This window comes from Nothoprocta perdicaria, unplaced genomic scaffold (genome assembly GCF_003342845.1).
Source record: "Nothoprocta perdicaria isolate Ctin4 unplaced genomic scaffold, notPer1 scaffold_155, whole genome shotgun sequence".
In the NCBI taxonomy this organism is placed as follows: domain Eukaryota; kingdom Metazoa; phylum Chordata; class Aves; order Tinamiformes; family Tinamidae; genus Nothoprocta; species Nothoprocta perdicaria.
Window position 1 is genome coordinate 947,344 of NW_020454705.1, and position 16,519 is coordinate 963,862.

Genomic DNA, 16,519 nt, shown 5'->3' on the forward strand with positions numbered 1-16,519 from the left:
AATAGAAGCTACAGATACTTCTGTTCCTAAATATTTGAAAAGTAATGTTGTCCTTAGATTTTCATGTGCTTAGGGATTGTAGGCACCTCAGAGCAACGTTTTCTCACTTGGCAGTACCTTCATCTTAATTCACTTGAATGGTTGAATGAGTAATTTCTTGTAAAAGGTTGTTTTTCTATTAATTTCATGTAATTGTAGAAATCAGAATCTTGAAATAACTTTATTTGATCCAGGTTGGGTAGTGTCCTAGAAAAGTGAAGAGCGAAAGCTTGTCATTGTGCTATTTCTTTTATCCCTCAAGTAACTACTAAATGCTTGATACAAGGTCTGTGATGCATGTGTTCAGTTAAAAATGTGGAAGTATTCCAAATTACCACTTTAAAAACAGTTTAACTGTATTATGAACAATTCTTTCTTGTAGGGCTGTCATTTCTGTCCTCTCCACTGCAGATACTGTAGATGCTCAAAGTATGTAATGCTGAATATTTAAAGAAGACGACACACTTAACGGGTCATTTAAATGCCTTTAGTTCATCAGCTGAAAAATCTCGTTTTTTTGGGTAACACTGAGCTCTTTCTTTTGATTCTTTTTGTTTGTTTTTTGAAATGGACCTGTGGTTTGTACCCCTCCACCCCGTTCAGTAGCAGGGTGTCCTCAGCCTCTCCACAGGAGCAGAAGTTGTTGCTTCCAGGCCGGTTCATAGTGGTGCCTTGATCCTTATGGCTACAGAGCCTCCTTGAAGGAAAGGGCACAGGCAACTTTCAGTGTTGAACTGTGGACACCTTGCTTTCYGTCTCACCAATAGCACTGTGGGGTCAAAAGCCTGGTGCTGTGGGGCACCTGAGCCTCGAGCTGTTCCTTCTGTCCTACCAACCTTTGCTATCTTCAGCCATGCAGTCTTGGGTGGAGTGACATTCTGCTCTGTAATGTCTTGTGCCCAAGTAATCGGTTTCATCCAAACCGGGGCTTTCRCAAACGGAGAATGAAGATAGTTTTGAATGCTTTTTCTGTCCATGTTTCATGCTCTTGTGATCTGTGTTTCTCAGTTCACTGTGTCACTCTTGACAACTCAGGGGCTCTTGTAATCGTCCTCTGGAAACATGAAAATTAAAAATTACAAGGTCAGACAAAATCAGCCAGCATAGTCGTGTGTGAGGGGAGAAGCATTGTCAGCCTGACCTTAACTTTGTGTTAGTTCCATAGAGTAACACGAAGAGCTGAACTGTACCACAAAAGCAGCATGAGATTTTCAGACAAAAGTTACTCTATTTCCCCATGGTAAGAAAGTTGAATCGTGCAGTTATTGACTGGGTTGTTCTTCAGGGTTGGTGCAGAGATAGTGGACATGACAGCAGCCTTGTTAGTTATTGCTTACAGAAAATAACCTACCCATTATTTTAGCTGTCACCTAGCGTTTCTCTACAATTGTGTGAACAGTTCTTCCTTTCTCAGTCAGTAGTTGCCTCCAGCTTCTAACTGATGTTTTCTGCTGTTGATTTGTTCCTGTTGAGCGTGTGTTCTTACCCTTGCCATCTGCTAGCAGTCGAGACATACTTCTCATGTCTGTGGCTTTGTTTTTCCTTCTGTTGTGAAACTTAGTAAAATTCTTATGAAACTTGGTAAAATTCTTATTTATTGCACAAAACCAGTTATGTTTTCTTTCCTGAGTCTTATTATTTTAGATAGATACTTAACATTTGTCATTAGTCTCCTCGATCCATTCTGTTGTAGTTTAGAGTGTGCGAGTGGGGATCTCTACCCTTTTRGTTAACCAGTTTCTCATCTGTAACAGTTCCCAGGAGGGAAAGAATCCTGGGGTGGACGTTTTACCACAGTTTGGTGATGGTGTTGGGGGATYGTTTTCCTTGACGAGACCTTAGCACTGAGCCTCAGAACTGTTGGTTTAGCATAGTTCTTGTTCAGCAAAGATGTGAGGGTTGTCTCCTTTTATCAAGTTACACCTTATGGGCAGGGTAGTTGAGCATCTGCATTTCAAACCAGCTTGAGCTGCAGCTTGGAGCCCTGGTTAAGCACCAGGGCTCATCTGCTGCAACCACAAAGTGCAGAGGAGGAGTTCTTGGAATCAGCTCCTGAAGCCATAAATAAGAGGGGACAAGACAAGAAAGGGATGTTTGTCTTTGGTTGTTGAGACGTAATACGCATATGCAAAAGATCAGAAATAAATTTGCACGGCTTTCTTAACAGTGACATTTTCTAATTTTCAAAATCTTAATTTTGCAACCCGATAGTACTTCTTTAAAGTGGAGGAGGATCTGTGTGTAAAATTCTGTTTACTTCACATGCATCTGAATAACCAGCTTGCCTGCATGGTTCAACCTGAGCCCATACGTAAGTACTGCCATACTGGATCTTTCAGAGCCAAAACTTACARTTATCCTTGTTGGGCTTTTCTGGTTAATCACTTATTGAATCCACTTTTACTATGCAAAAGTCTGCAGATAGTTCTACCATTTCTTTGTGTAGTAAAAGTGCTTCTTTGTTTTGAACTTACTGTCTAATGATTTCAATTGATTCCCTTAATAGATTCTCTTAATACTTTTATTATGAGAAATAATGGATAATCATTCTCTATATTCCTTGAAGATGACACACAGGTTTTATAGATCTATATCCTGGTTTTCCCTCTTCATTTCTGTCGGTAGCCTTAGTTCTGGCTTTCTYGAGGGAGGAGCTGGTCCTTCTTGCTGATGAATCTTTTCAACATTTTTCAGTTGCTTCCAGTGATGCAGCATCCTTCTGAGGGGATAAGGGCAGTCTGTGTGTTGTATTAGAGACCTGGGAATACCGTGGATTTGTACAGCAATACAGCAGCATTCTTGCACTTTCTTACACTACAAGAGCTTTCTGTTAACATTAAGGTTTTTTGTTTGTTTGTTTTTATTTTTTGAAGTACATTTTTTTTTAGTAAATTTAATCTTTATTGAAGCTCATCTTTCTTGTTATTGTTTGTTCAGATATCTTTTAGAAAACCAAATTTTCTGAAAGACAGTGAATTTTGTCATACCATTTTTATTTTTTTAAGAGTATTTATCAAGTCCTCTGTGACTTCCATAGTGGTTACACGCTCAGTAACTGCTCTGCTGCTCTGTGAGAAGCTGAAAGTGTTCCTATTTTTCCTATTTACTTTAATTCTGATTTATCCATAAAAAGTCTCTCCCTTTATTTGAGGATTTTTATTTATTTTTGTAAAAACCTAACCAGTTATTATGTAGGAAATCYGTATCCAATTTATCAACTGGATCATCCTTATCCCTTTATCACTGACTCTTAGAAGAAGCCTCATRTATTTGAACGAGGTGATTCTTCCTCATTACATGTTTATCCATAAGTCCCTAAGTTTTATCCTTCATTACAGCTATGCTGTCTTTTGCTAAAGTGGACTCACTTGTCTGTAGGTCTTCAGACATTCCCAGACCTGATCTTGGAGATCAGCATCATGTTTCTTACCTTGTGTTCCCCAGGTGCCGAGTTGGGCTTCTGCAGTAAGTTGCACGATGCARTGGAAAGTTTGGCAACGTTGTGTTCGAATTTACTTGGAACTTTTAAGTGAATACTCCTCAGGACCTGATGTTTTATTCCTATCTTATGTTTTTATATTTTAAAATTTTCTTATTTCAGTTTGAGATGGTTTCTAAAGGTGAACTGTCATAAAAGATTCCGTTGTAGTCATCACGGGTAACTGTGGATTGCTTGTTTTCAGGTGGTGAAAACTGTTGGTCTTCGTGAGGTCTGGTTTTTTGGGCTGCAGTATGTGGACAGCAAAGGCTATTCAACTTGGCTGAAGCTAAATAAAAAGGTAACGATTCCTTACCTTTAGAAAAGTATATGATGTAAAAATACAGAGGTATTTAATGTTGTAGGTGAGACTTTAATGTTGTAGGTGAGAGATGTCTGATTTCACATTCAGCTGACAAGTTACTACTTACTGTTGTGTTTCGGATGGCAGAATGACTGTTTTCATTTCAAATGGCATCTTTCTGAACCTCTGCTATCTGTGGCCATGTAGTTTTCAACAACACATCTATAAATAGGCTTATAAACCCTTGTATAGGTGGCAGTGTTGTTTTTTAAACSCCCAAAAATGACATGAATTGCCGTAGCTTGTAAGTTATTATTTAAACATCTGTATCAAATACAGATAGGATTGATAAAATTCATAGAGTACATATGGAAAATACAGCTTTATTATGACAAGAACACAAATAATTAYTCAAAAAAAGTCTCAACTATTTCACTTGTGAAGTTAAAGTGAAATATGGAATATTGAAACCAGAAACAAGTGGCCAGGAAGGAAAGTGTGCCAATATTTATTAACGTTCACACTGGAAATGTTGAATGTAGTAACGATGCTGCCATGTGTACTCCTAACATGATTAAATGGTTGCATTATATTTGTAATTTCTGATACTTCTTGCTGGTCAAGCAAACAGATGCATGACTTCRTGCACCACTTGAAATTCTAGAGAGACTGTTGTATGAACATAAAAAATCAAAACTGAGTACAAAAGTGCTTGTGGAATTAGAAGTCTGAGAATGGTGCTTTTCTTTTTTGGTATTCTGAATGTACTTTCTGCCAATAACTGTTGTTTGATGTTAACAAAGAGTTTAATTTTTGAATGTTTCCACTTCCAGGAATAATCAGAGCAGAAAGTTGAGGCAAATTAAGTGAACTTTTGTTGAATGTCTGGACAGAAAGCTGTGTAAAACTTGCAAAATGAATGCATTCTATCTTAGCAAATTTACACAAAAATCCTGTTGGTAATACTTATTCATTATAGAATAATGTTTACTAGAACTAATTTAACTTTTTTTTTTTTTACACGAGAACAAAGCGTGTATTTAGTGCAACAGTTCAAAGACCTTAAAAAGAATCCAACTTCCCAGCCATGTTAAAGAAATAGTTCTTGTCAAAGAAACCTTTTTAAAGCCTTTCTTTTTTGCTTTTTACTTCCTGTAATTCATCCTCAAGTATAGCTTGGGTTTTTTGTTTTGCACATCTTTTTTATTTTTTTTACTAGATYTTATTGTGATAAATACAAATTCACCTAAGCTTACAACGAAACTTAAAGGGGTCTTTGAGTAGTATTGCAAAATTGTCTGGTTTATCTAAATTGTTGGTGTACTTAATTCAGTGCCATAGGAATCATGAGTGGGTTTCAAAGGGGGCTTGTCAGGGAGCTTTGGATTTCAGGGCGCAGGGGGATTATTACTCTTAAACTAACTGTATTTTACACATTATTTAGTGCTCCTTTTAATTTTTATTTCTACATTGCTCTCCCTCAGGTAACCCAGCAAGATGTAAGGAAAGAAAACCCTTTGCAGTTCAAGTTCAGGGCCAAGTTTTTTCCCGAAGATGTTTCGGAAGAATTAATTCAGGAAATAACTCAGAGACTTTTCTTCCTGCAAGTTAAAGAAGCTATTCTAAATGATGAAATATATTGTCCACCAGAAACTGCAGTTCTTCTGGCTTCTTATGCTGTCCAGTCCAAGTATGGAGATTACAATAAGGAGATCCATAAGCTCGGCTACCTGGCCAATGACCGGCTTCTCCCCCAGCGGTGAGTGAGGTTGCTCCTGGTTTTGCATCACCTGCTGTATCTAACTTCATTGCAGCACACTTCTGGTAATGAAGTACTCAGTGCCAAGGTGCATTTACTGGTGGTTCTCTCAAAGGTGTGTGTGTTTTGCAGTACAAAAATACGTAAAATGATCTGGTACTTCCGTAGTTTTCCCTCTGCTGAAATAAAATCTCCTGAGTCAGACTAGGTTTCCATAATACCCAGTCTTTTTCTTCAGTTCTTGGTATATTCTTACAGTTTGGTAATCGATAAATTCCTGAAATTCATGATTTTATTGAAGATAAATTACATAGCAGAAGAAATACTGGGCTGAATGGAAAATCCTTGTTTCTCTGAGTTGAGAGAGGAAACRAGGACATTTGAGCCAATTCCTTCAGTATCATTTCACAGCCTTGTCTTTGATTAGTTGCCCTTTAAAATTGTTTCTCTAGGAATGCTTAAAATGGAAAATACACGAGAGAAAAAAAAAACACTGAAATGCCTTTTTTCCCCATGTATTTTCTTTTTTAAGCATAAAGAAATTATGTGTCTGACTCCCAACTGCTGTAATATATTGATAGTTCTAAATAGGCCTAAACATACATCCATTATTGCAGTTATCCCTTGTATCCTAATTCCATTTTTCTTAAATTGTTTATTTACTCATTTTTAAAACAAAGGATAAGGAGCATAGTTCTGTTAACTTGTCTTAATGTGTTGTGTTTTCTAACAAATTACAATGAATGAAAAACTGAATATGTCTGTAAGTACAAAGATTAATTGCCAACATTTTCAAACGTTACATTTTTATGGCTTTATTGAAAGTTGAAATGTGGCATGACAGGGATTTTATTACAGTGAGGATATAAAATACTATGAAAAAAAGAAAGGGTTCACGCTGTTCTGAGGGGTGTATTTGTTGAAATTCAAAGGTGTGGGAGGTTGTTGGGTTTTTTGGTTTTTTAAAACTCTGTCTGCATTAAAAGGTGAACAGCAATTTACGTTTCAATTCAAGGGAGGTACATTTCAACTTCTACCAAAGCACAAGTTCTGCCATGTACCAAACTTACTCTTATATCTTCAGGTTAAATTTCAGTTTAAATTTCTTGACAGTTTTATTTAATAGTAACTTTTTCTGTTAACAGTGTTTTAGAACAGCACAAACTGACAAAAGAACAGTGGGAAGAAAGAATACAGAACTGGCATGAAGAACACAGAGGGATGTTAAGGTAATTGTGCAGAAAACATTTCGTACTCTATAAAGATTTTCAGGTTTGGAGTTTTTTGGCTTAATATGACTTTTGGGAGAAGGGGTTATTTTTGTTTGGAAAAAGCCTTTATCTTTTGCTCAGCCTGGGGTAGACAGTTGTCCATCTTCCATGAAAGCAGAAGGGAGGGTTGATGAGACTGCAGTTCAGTTATGGGCTACCTGTGGCAATCTTAAGCAAGCTTCTCATCTGCTTTTCTTCCTGTATTTATTTGCCCACATACCTCTACAATATATTTAATATTTCCTTAGCTCCCAGGGTAGAAAGACAAAATGTAATGATTGAATTGAACTTGAGTTTTAATGTAATGAGCTATATAAATATTTGAATCAATGTACACAGAACTTCTTAGAAGAGAGACTGCATTCCTATCTAGATTGTCACTTTTTTTTTTTTTTTTTCCTGTGGTTCCTTTACTCAAACAATTCACTCTTGACTAATTATGCTGTTTTCTCTTATCAGGGAAGATTCTATGATGGAATACCTTAAGATTGCACAAGATTTGGAGATGTATGGAGTCAACTATTTTGAAATAAAGAATAAAAAGGGAACTGAATTGTGGCTCGGAGTTGATGCTTTGGGTCTGAATATTTATGAGCACGATGATAAGTAAGTGGCTAATGTTTCTGTTGGAGTTCTGCCCTAGGAGATCCTATCCTAGATTCGTACAAAACCTGCCTTATTTTGTGTTTCTGCAACATTTAGCAAAAAAGTTCTCAAAGACCTTTTCCTCTAAAAGACAGAAAAATGACAGAAGTTAACTACTAGAATATGTGAATATTAAATGTTACATAGGGATGCAAAGTAGGGCAGTGGAGGAACAGTTCTGATGAATTCAAATTTGCATTGCTAAATATGGGTGCTTGATAGCTGAACCATTTCTTGTGTGGTTTCTTTTTGTACTTTTCACTCCTTCAAGACCTCCTCTTTGGTCAGAGCGAGAAGGCCATTGTGAACAGGGCAGCCTATTTAATGAGAATTTATTTATTTTTCTTCTAAGAGCAGAAGTTAGAATTAGAGCTGTTAGAGCACAAAAACTTTGGTAACAAAAAAAAAACTCCAAACCTTGTAGACATCAAAGAAAATCAGTGATTCATGTATCCTGGGAGAGAGATCAAAGAGTCTCTTCTGCTTGAATAGTGATAAAGCTGAAACGTACAAAATTTGAACTATCATAAGAACACCAGAACAGTCACTATTTGTTCCTTTACAGACAGCTCTATTAATTGTATTTGATGTTAACGGTTCTTCCACAGGGATTTGGAGTTGAGCAAAACTCAAACACCAGATAGCTGCAGTTACCTGACCTGAAATTTCAGGCTCTCTACTGATGTTTATGCTCCCTAACAAAATTCTGTAAGGCTTAATTGCCATTAGATGGCAATATAACCCCTAAGAGATGGAGGAAGTTTTCAGAGAATCGCCCTGGAAGAACTGCTGGTTTTGGTCTTGTTGCTTTCCTGATGTTTAGCAATCAGTACTTAAACTATTTCTGTTACACTCATATTAAGATAATATAAATAGGAAAAAATGGTAGACCTGTGGGGAAAAAAAAAGATACTCTTAGGCATTTAGCATTAAAAGTAACTCTTTCTGATCTCAGTTTATTCAGCTTAAAATGCAATGGGGATGGAGTYGGAGGGATAAGTATTTTACTTCTAAGCCATGCTACAGCATTACTAAAGGCTAATTTAATTTGGGGCTCTTCTCAAATTATATGCTCATCATTTTCACCAAACTTAAAATAAGTGGCTTAAAAAATCAGTACTTGGCTGCRGTGTTCATAATATACTTAATGAGTAGGTAAGCCACAGATCGAAATTTGGAAGTGTCTTTTGCCACTGGAGCYACTGGTGTAGGTAGCTTACTCATTTACTGGGTCTGTAATGATGTATAAAAATGCCTACTAAAGTGTACTTGAACTGTTGTCATGTCTACTAAACGTAATTGTAAAGTGCAGTAGTGAAAATGATACAGAATTAGTAGCCCTATGGGTTATTGGACTTAAACAAAATACCYGTATTTCTGCTTCTAATGAGAACTCTTTCTCTTTGAAGGCTGACACCCAAGATTGGTTTTCCATGGAGTGAAATAAGAAACATCTCTTTTAACGACAAAAAATTTGTCATAAAGCCAATTGACAAAAAAGCCCCTGTAAGTAGTCTGTAAAATAGTATMCCTCTGTGTATAAAATTCTGAAATGTGAAGGGACCTGCTCTTGCACTATGGCACAAGTAAATTGTTTATGCCACTAAGTTTTCATATGGGTAGAATAACCATTTTTCCAAAGGAAATATCTATTTTCAGATATGTTCAACTTCTCTTTTCTCATTCTGGTTGATACTCTATTATATTTTCTTCCTTTTTTACCATGTTAAAAAGGCACCTAATTTCACGATGAGCTGAAAAGCTGTGGTGTGAGATGTTAAAACTTTGTTTCCACTTTTTCTTTTTTGCCTGTACTGCAACAGTATCTTTCAAGAATCTTTCTGGGGAAAAATGCTGTGTTACCTTCCATATTGAAATAATCTTGCTTTTCTGGAAATTTTTGTAAACTATTTTGTGTAGCTGACTTCTACGCAAGGAATCCAGATGTGACTTTTTACATTTATCTTGCATGTTCTTTCCAACAACTGGATTTATGCATTTGTGGTATTGAATCGGTCAGAAGAAGGCTAAAATACTTGTAAGATTAAACTTAACAAATGCAAGCATGCAGTTATGCTTTGAGTATTATCACAACTGATTAATGGATACTCTGCAATTATTTTTGCTAGGATTTTGTTTTTTATGCACCCCGTCTGAGAATTAATAAGCGAATTTTGGCACTGTGCATGGGAAATCATGAATTGTACATGAGGAGGAGAAAACCTGATACAATTGAAGTGCAACAGATGAAGGCCCAGGCTAGAGAGGAGAAACATCAGAAACAATTGGAAAGGTAAATAACAAACTTCCATAAAACGGGAAAAAAATTCTTCCACCTTTTGAGAGAATGAAATCGTAGTATGTTAGACCTTCTAGAGGATAAATTTGCTTTTTCTCTCTGTAATATGTAAGCAGGTTTCAGGCTGGTGTGACTGAACTGTCACTGTTAATAGAAAGCCATAGCTGCTTTTTAAGCTTTCAATAATGCTAATGATATCTATATGGCTGTTTCTCATTAAAGTGTTTTTGTTAATTCTTAATTCTGTGTTGCCTCATTCCTCAGGACTTGTACAGTCTATCTTTAGAACAAGTTCAGTGAAGATTAACATAACTTATCTTTTATGTATTTAAAGTTCCTTTTTCTAGCCTAGATAAAACGTCAGTCCTTTCTGAATTGCAACTGTAGTTGTGGATTTGACCTGGTTAACAGACAAGCAGCCTTAGTTATAGTTTATCCCGTTCATATTTTTGTACAATATTTTGAAATAGAGAAAYTTGGTTCTTTAGTTTGCAGTGTTAACTAAATTGAAACATTTAATTTACTCAGATAGTAGTGAAACTAATAAACGCAAAGCAGAATTGTGAGAGGGCAAAATTTGATCCATTAGAGACCTAAAAGCTTGCTTTAAAATATTCTTAGGGCACAATTAGAAAATGAGAAGAAAAAAAGGGAAATAGCAGAAAAGGAAAAGGAAAGAATAGAGCGTGAAAAGGAAGAATTAATGGAACGCTTAAGGCAAATAGAAGAACAAACAATGAAAGCCCAGAAAGGTGAGTTCCTGCTGGTCCTGGTGGTGCTCTGTGGGGTGGCACTGGTTTGCTTGCTTGACTGTTGCAGTGCCACACTTCTTTATGGGAGGAAAAAGAGTTAGTAGAGATTTTTTTTTTTTAGTAATAATAATAATAAAAAGATATGTTTATGTCTTAAATTGTTTTTTGTTGAGTTAACATGCTGTATGTATTTTTAAAAGTTCTAAAATAGCAAGAGCTTTAGTTTTCATTAATAAAGTGGAAGTTTAACTCAGTCTTGCAGTGCTTGAAGTGCTGAAATCATGGAGTTGGAGAAAAAGGTTCCAAGTATTTCTTTTGGAATTTTGTTGAGTTTAGCTTTTTCTATTGCAAGTTCGTTGTCCCACTCTTTCCCTTCACTTTGATGTTTTGTTATTTTTGTGGGCTTTTTTCTTCTTTTCTTGAGTGTTAGTTCACATTCTTGAAAGATCAGTTCCTCTGTTCTGTCATAATTCTTGACTTCAGACATGATAAAGAAAATCATTGACAGTATTGGTGCCAATAGGTTTCCAAATATGTTTCAGAGGAGGAGGAAAGGAAAATGTCACAGAGGGCTGCAGCTTCAGGCCRCGTGCTCAGCAGCCCTTCTTGACTTCGGTCAGGCTAACTTGAGCCAGCCTTGTGAAACTTGGTCGGTGTTCTAGGTCACCTTATTTTGAGCATGTTATAGCTGTAATTTCTGTGTTGCATAGGACTTGAGCAGTGATATCTTGCTTGCACTTTTTCCTTTGGGCAGAGCTGGAAGAACAGACTAGAAGAGCTCTGGAACTGGATCAAGAAAGGAAGCGGGCAAAGGAGGAAGCGGAGCGCCTGGAAAGGGAGCGTCGAGCAGCTGAGGAAGCTAAAGCTGCTCTAGCCAAGCAGGCAGCTGATCAAATGAAGAACCAGGAGCAACTAGTAGGAAGCTTTCGCCTTATTCTGAAACAAATTGAAAAATAGAGCTGGAAATACAGCTTTGGGGTGTGGTTACATCTGTTTTGTCAGGTGAACGAGTGATGGTTCGTCTGTTAAAGATGGTTGTGGTGCTTTAGTAGAAAACATTGCATGTTCCACTACAAAAACGAGGAGAGGGAAAGAGGGCGGGGGGAAACTTGATGTGTAAGAAACGAATGATGGGGACATTTCAGGCTGACCCCACCTGTTAAGTTCTTCTGAAAGTGTTAAGTTTGTCCAGTCAAGAATGAGAGGCTTCTTTCTGCAGTCCACTGGGAAGCCTGTTCTCTGTTGAAACAATTCCATTCTGAAGCCTGAAGATGTGTTTGGGGCAGGAAGGAGTTGGTGACTGTTGCTGTGACTTCCCCATGCCTGTCCTCACCTCCTACATACTCAGTGCTTTTTTACATTCTGTGCTAAGCCAGTTCTAACTCAAGACTTGCCCCTACTGAGAATGCCACCGTCATTGTCCAGGAGAGAATTTCTTGACTACGCAACAGCTTTTGGTCTTCTGCAGCCTCGCTGTGACAGACAATGCTGAAGGCAGGCTCTAGTCTTAGAGTACTGAGGTCGTGGTCCACAATCATCAGCAGATTGGTGCAGTTAATACTGYATTAAATTGAAACAGATCCAAATGTTGATGAGCAGAAATGATACAAGCTGACTGTCAAAGTCAGATCACAGCAAAAGATTCACTTCTCTTCTTCTGCTGAGCCAAAACGGTAACAAATTAAAATTTTTACCTCATTTTCTGTTTCAGGCAGCGGAGCTTGCTGAATTCACTGCCAAGATTGCACTTCTAGAGGAGGCCAAGAAAAAGAAAGAAGAGGAAGCCTCAGAATGGCAGCACAAAGTAATGAGCTCATGTTGTATGAAGTCCAGACTCAAAGAAGCCAAGGGAGATGAGGGCAGAAATACCTTTGGAATTCCATGAATTTGAATCTTACTCCCTTAGACTTCAGGGAAGCCTGTCTTAGATATTTTCATCCCCCAGTCTTCTGATGCCATATTTCTACTTAATTTGTTTCTAAATAACAATTTGATACACGGGGAAGAAATTGTCATAGAGTCATGAAATAGACTGGAGCTTCATGCTGGAAAATAAACACATCGGGGGTGAATCTAAGTTAATTCTGCTTCATTTATAACTAATTATGTTTTTGTTGTATCTAAAACATCTCAAATATGCTTCAAATTCTCCGTCCGTGCACCAATTTTAAGATGCTGCATGTTGTTTATTGCATTTAGGCTTTTGCAGCACAGGAGGACTTGGAAAAGACCAAAGAAGAACTGAAATCCGTGATGTCTGCTCCTCCTCCACCTCCGCCCCCGCCAGTCATTCCTCCGACGGAGAACGAACACGACGAGCACGATGAGAACAACGCCGAGGCCAGCGCAGAACTGTCTTCTGATGGTGTCATGAACCACAGGAGCGAGGAGGAACGGGTAACGGAGACGCAGAAAAACGAGCGTGTTAAGAAACAGCTACAGGTAATGAAGGCTTACAGTTTTATCCACATACTTAAAGCTTTAGGTTTTCTTTCCTTATTTGTCCAAAATCTCAGTAAAATTATAGTATATGAAAGAAACAGCTTTCTTATCACTTACTAGATGTGCTACTAATTTACCAACTGATACCTTTCATGATGTGCAAGGAGCAAAATAAATTAAAAACACGGGTTATACTTGATAGATTAAAAAGTGTTAATACATTGTCACATTGGTCAGTAAATATTTCAAGTAATTACATAATGTCCAGGATATGGAATTTTAAAACATAATGCCTTCCTTTTTAAATACTGCACTGTCTTGTATAGTATAAACTGATGATKGATTAATAGGATTTGGGTTTATTTGTAGTTATTTGCACACTTTGCAAAAATAGAAAGATATCCATTTAGGGTGAAACTTACTTCCATGAAACCGTTCGTGCCCACCAAGAGCATTGCCACTCGGTGTGATAATCTGCTGTTAGGGGTAGCCCTTCCTGTGTTTCTGTGTTGGGAAAGAGAGGAAAGGAGTGGAATGTCCCTGTTGGTCGTGGTGGTGAGCGTGCATGTGCAGCATCCATCTCTTCGGCCTTGCCAGTGGCTGAGCAGCAGCAGGGGGGTGTGATGCCTTCCTAGGCAGCAGGGGTTGAGGAGGTTGCTCTTGTGCTCTGCCCTGCTGCTCCCGGCACCGGGCGTGGGGCCTTCCCTGGTGCCTGGTGCCAGCACTTCTAGCAGGGAATGCTGCAGTCTCGTCCCTCCCAGCTGCAGCACAGGCAGGTCCTCTGGGCTGCTGAACAGCACAAAAGGCATTTCCCATGGTGGCCTCCAAGAAATCCCTGCCCAAACTGCAGGAGAGAAGTTATCAGAAATTCCAGAATCACAGAAAGAGTAGTCAAAACGCTTAAAATACAAATATTTTATTCAACAGGCATTAAGTTCTGAGTTGGCTCAAGCCAGAGATGAAACCAAGAAAACACAAAATGATGTCCTTCATGCTGAGAATGTTAAAGCAGGCCGTGATAAGTACAAGACTCTGCGACAAATCCGACAAGGCAATACAAAACAACGTATTGATGAGTTTGAAGCAATGTGAGAGCTGGTATTTTGCATATATGTTCCTCGTAAAGCTGAACCACCAACAGAGAAAAAAGCAGGCCTTTTGGCTGGATGGATTGCACCCCACTTTGCCAAAGCACTTACTGCTCATTTGACTGCGATGGTTGAAAGCAAAATTTGGGGAGGCCTTTCAGCAGCAAGGCAGCCTGTCATCCCTGCCTTTTGGGGGGAGGGGGAGGAGAAGGATGGCAATTTTTATTTTTTTCCCCCTTATTATGTTTTCATTTTCATTGTTTCTTTTTGTTTTGTTTTCTTTCGACAACTGATGTGARGTATATAATGACTGACAAGTGTACGTGCTACTCGGTTAAGACACGGAARGAGTGGTGAGGCTGAACCTAAAACCAATAGGTCCTGCTGTGGTGTGACGAGGTTGGAGCTCACGTTTCACCGTGCAGCCACCCCGTGCAGAACTGGACGTGACTGACTCCCAGTGSCCGCCTGTGTGTTTCCCTCGCGAGGTTTCTCCTCGCCCGTGGAGCGCCCTGGTGTTTGCTGCCCCGTCATCATTGATGGTTTTCTTTGCCTGCCTGTTCACAAAGGCCGGAGGGCAGGGGGCYGTTCCCGGCGGAACGTTCCCTGCGGCAGCGCCCGCGTGGCCGCTGCTCCCGGAGCCGAGGGCTGCACGGGCACCGAGTGCCCCCAAGCAGCAGCCGGGTGCCGAGCTCTGGCTGCCCTTGGCTCCCGGTTGTTTTCTTTGCAGTGGGGAAACCCGGACCTTTCTGGCAAGGGAGCATATGAAAACATCAGTCCCAGGGAGGGGACAGTATCCTACCTCACTTCTATGTACGTGATGACTGGTCCTTCAAACACCAYGACAAAACTGTGTAAATTGATGGTGGCTGCACAGCGATCCCACGGAGCCAGGCCTCCTTACTCCTCATTCATTTACAGTGCTAGGTACTGCTGAGCTGCGCTTTGGTTAAGCTGTAACAGCACCATGTGGTTGTTAAAGCTGTGCCTGGTGCCCTGGCCGCTGGAGCGGGCGGAAGGGGCGAGTGGGAGCTCGTCCGGGGGCATCCAGGTACCCCATGGAAGTCCCATAATTGGAGGGAAAGCTGTTGTGTAGCATTTGTAGCTTCAGCTCACGGAGAAGCCAGTGTCGTAATCTCATGTCAGATCATTGCTACTAAGTACTTCCTGTCTTGAAAACAAGACTTTTTTTTTCCTGTTTATTTGTGGGTTTTTTTTTTTTTTTTTTTCTTTTAGAATTAGAAACTGAATTTTGGGAAATAACCTGGCAGTTAATGTGAACTGCAATTATTCCTTCCTACCAGTACCTATAAGGGAAGAGCCCTGCTTTCTCTGAGGATGGTTCAGCTCTCTTCTGTTTGATATTATGCACTCATAAATTTACACTTATCTATTAAAATTTGCCATTTTATTAAGCATTTTTTTCATGCACAACAGGTTTAAATTTCTTAATGAACAATTTTTTTTCCTTTTTTTTCTTTTTTTTTTTTTTTTTCTTTTGTTCTCCCGGAGTTAGAGGTTGGCTATGTGGGGTTGACATCATGAAAATAAAATAGATACATTAATATATTTTTGGTTTGTGGGGCTATTACATACGTGGTTGAGCTCGAAGGCTGGTGTGCAGGTGGGTGCCCACGCTTCCCACCGCTGCCTCGCGGGAGCTGGGGTTTCTCCTGGCAGATGCTGCGGGAAGCTGGGCTCCCACAGGCCTCGGACACCGACACGTGAGCCAATTTTTGAGGTATTTCAACAACTTGTGAGCRGGGGAAACGCTGGCCTTCCAGGGAGCTGTTAGTTTTCCCTGGAAAGGGTGCGCTACCACAGATACATCAGCTTCAGTGTTGGGGGGAAATACCAGTGAAGTTTGCTGTTCATAAATCTGCCGTATATAGAGTAGGGCTAAATGGATTAGATCCATTTATAAAGCTGTGTGATTTTTTTTTTCTAAACRACCAGGAACAACCATTTGTAATATGGATTTCCACAGTGAACAAAGTGGTAATAGCTGCTGTCACCAGCAGTTGGGAACAATTACTGGTGCAGAAATACTAAGACATACATTTAATGATTACTTGGTGAAGTAATTTTCCACATGCTTTTTCCTTTAGCATCATGTTTTGTTGTTGTACAATTAAGCTACAATTGCATCTACTATTTTGGATAACATTCATTGGTTAACAATAAAGAGATACAGTTAATTTGTCTGAGGTCCATTGTTGTTATTTAATGCACTTTTTTCCCCCTGGCAGATCTGCTCCATGCATTGCAATAGCCTTTTTTTTTTTCTTTTTCCCCTCTCTTCTCCAGAGCTGTGAACCATTCTTGATCATCAGTCTTTGTTTCACGCTGTGGTCAAAATGAAATAAATTAAGGGGGAAAAAAAATATTCTATCCCTCGAGAATAACACTTAAGAAATTACCACATTCGGTTGGGAGGAAGCR

At 39.0% G+C, this 16,519-nt stretch overlaps 1 protein-coding gene across 2 annotated transcripts in view; it reads left to right on the forward strand.

The window, feature by feature from the left end:
- Positions 1-16,519, forward strand: part of RDX (radixin) — a 38,802-nt gene that overhangs the window by 14,936 nt on the left and 7,347 nt on the right. Inside the window, exons 4-14 of one of the 2 annotated variants that reach the window (XM_026035003.1) lie at positions 3,723-3,818; positions 5,306-5,580; positions 6,726-6,809; positions 7,311-7,457; positions 8,906-9,002; positions 9,626-9,789; positions 10,417-10,547; positions 11,302-11,462; positions 12,259-12,351; positions 12,747-12,989; positions 13,917-14,077. In XM_026035003.1, the coding sequence (XP_025890788.1) occupies positions 3,723-3,818; positions 5,306-5,580; positions 6,726-6,809; positions 7,311-7,457; positions 8,906-9,002; positions 9,626-9,789; positions 10,417-10,547; positions 11,302-11,462; positions 12,259-12,351; positions 12,747-12,989; positions 13,917-14,077 (1,652 nt within the window). Of the gene's footprint in view, positions 1-3,722; positions 3,819-5,305; positions 5,581-6,725; positions 6,810-7,310; positions 7,458-8,905; positions 9,003-9,625; positions 9,790-10,416; positions 10,548-11,301; positions 11,463-12,258; positions 12,352-12,746; positions 12,990-13,916; positions 15,067-16,519 lie in introns of those variants that run through there. The other variant, XM_026035004.1, reaches the window with a different exon arrangement.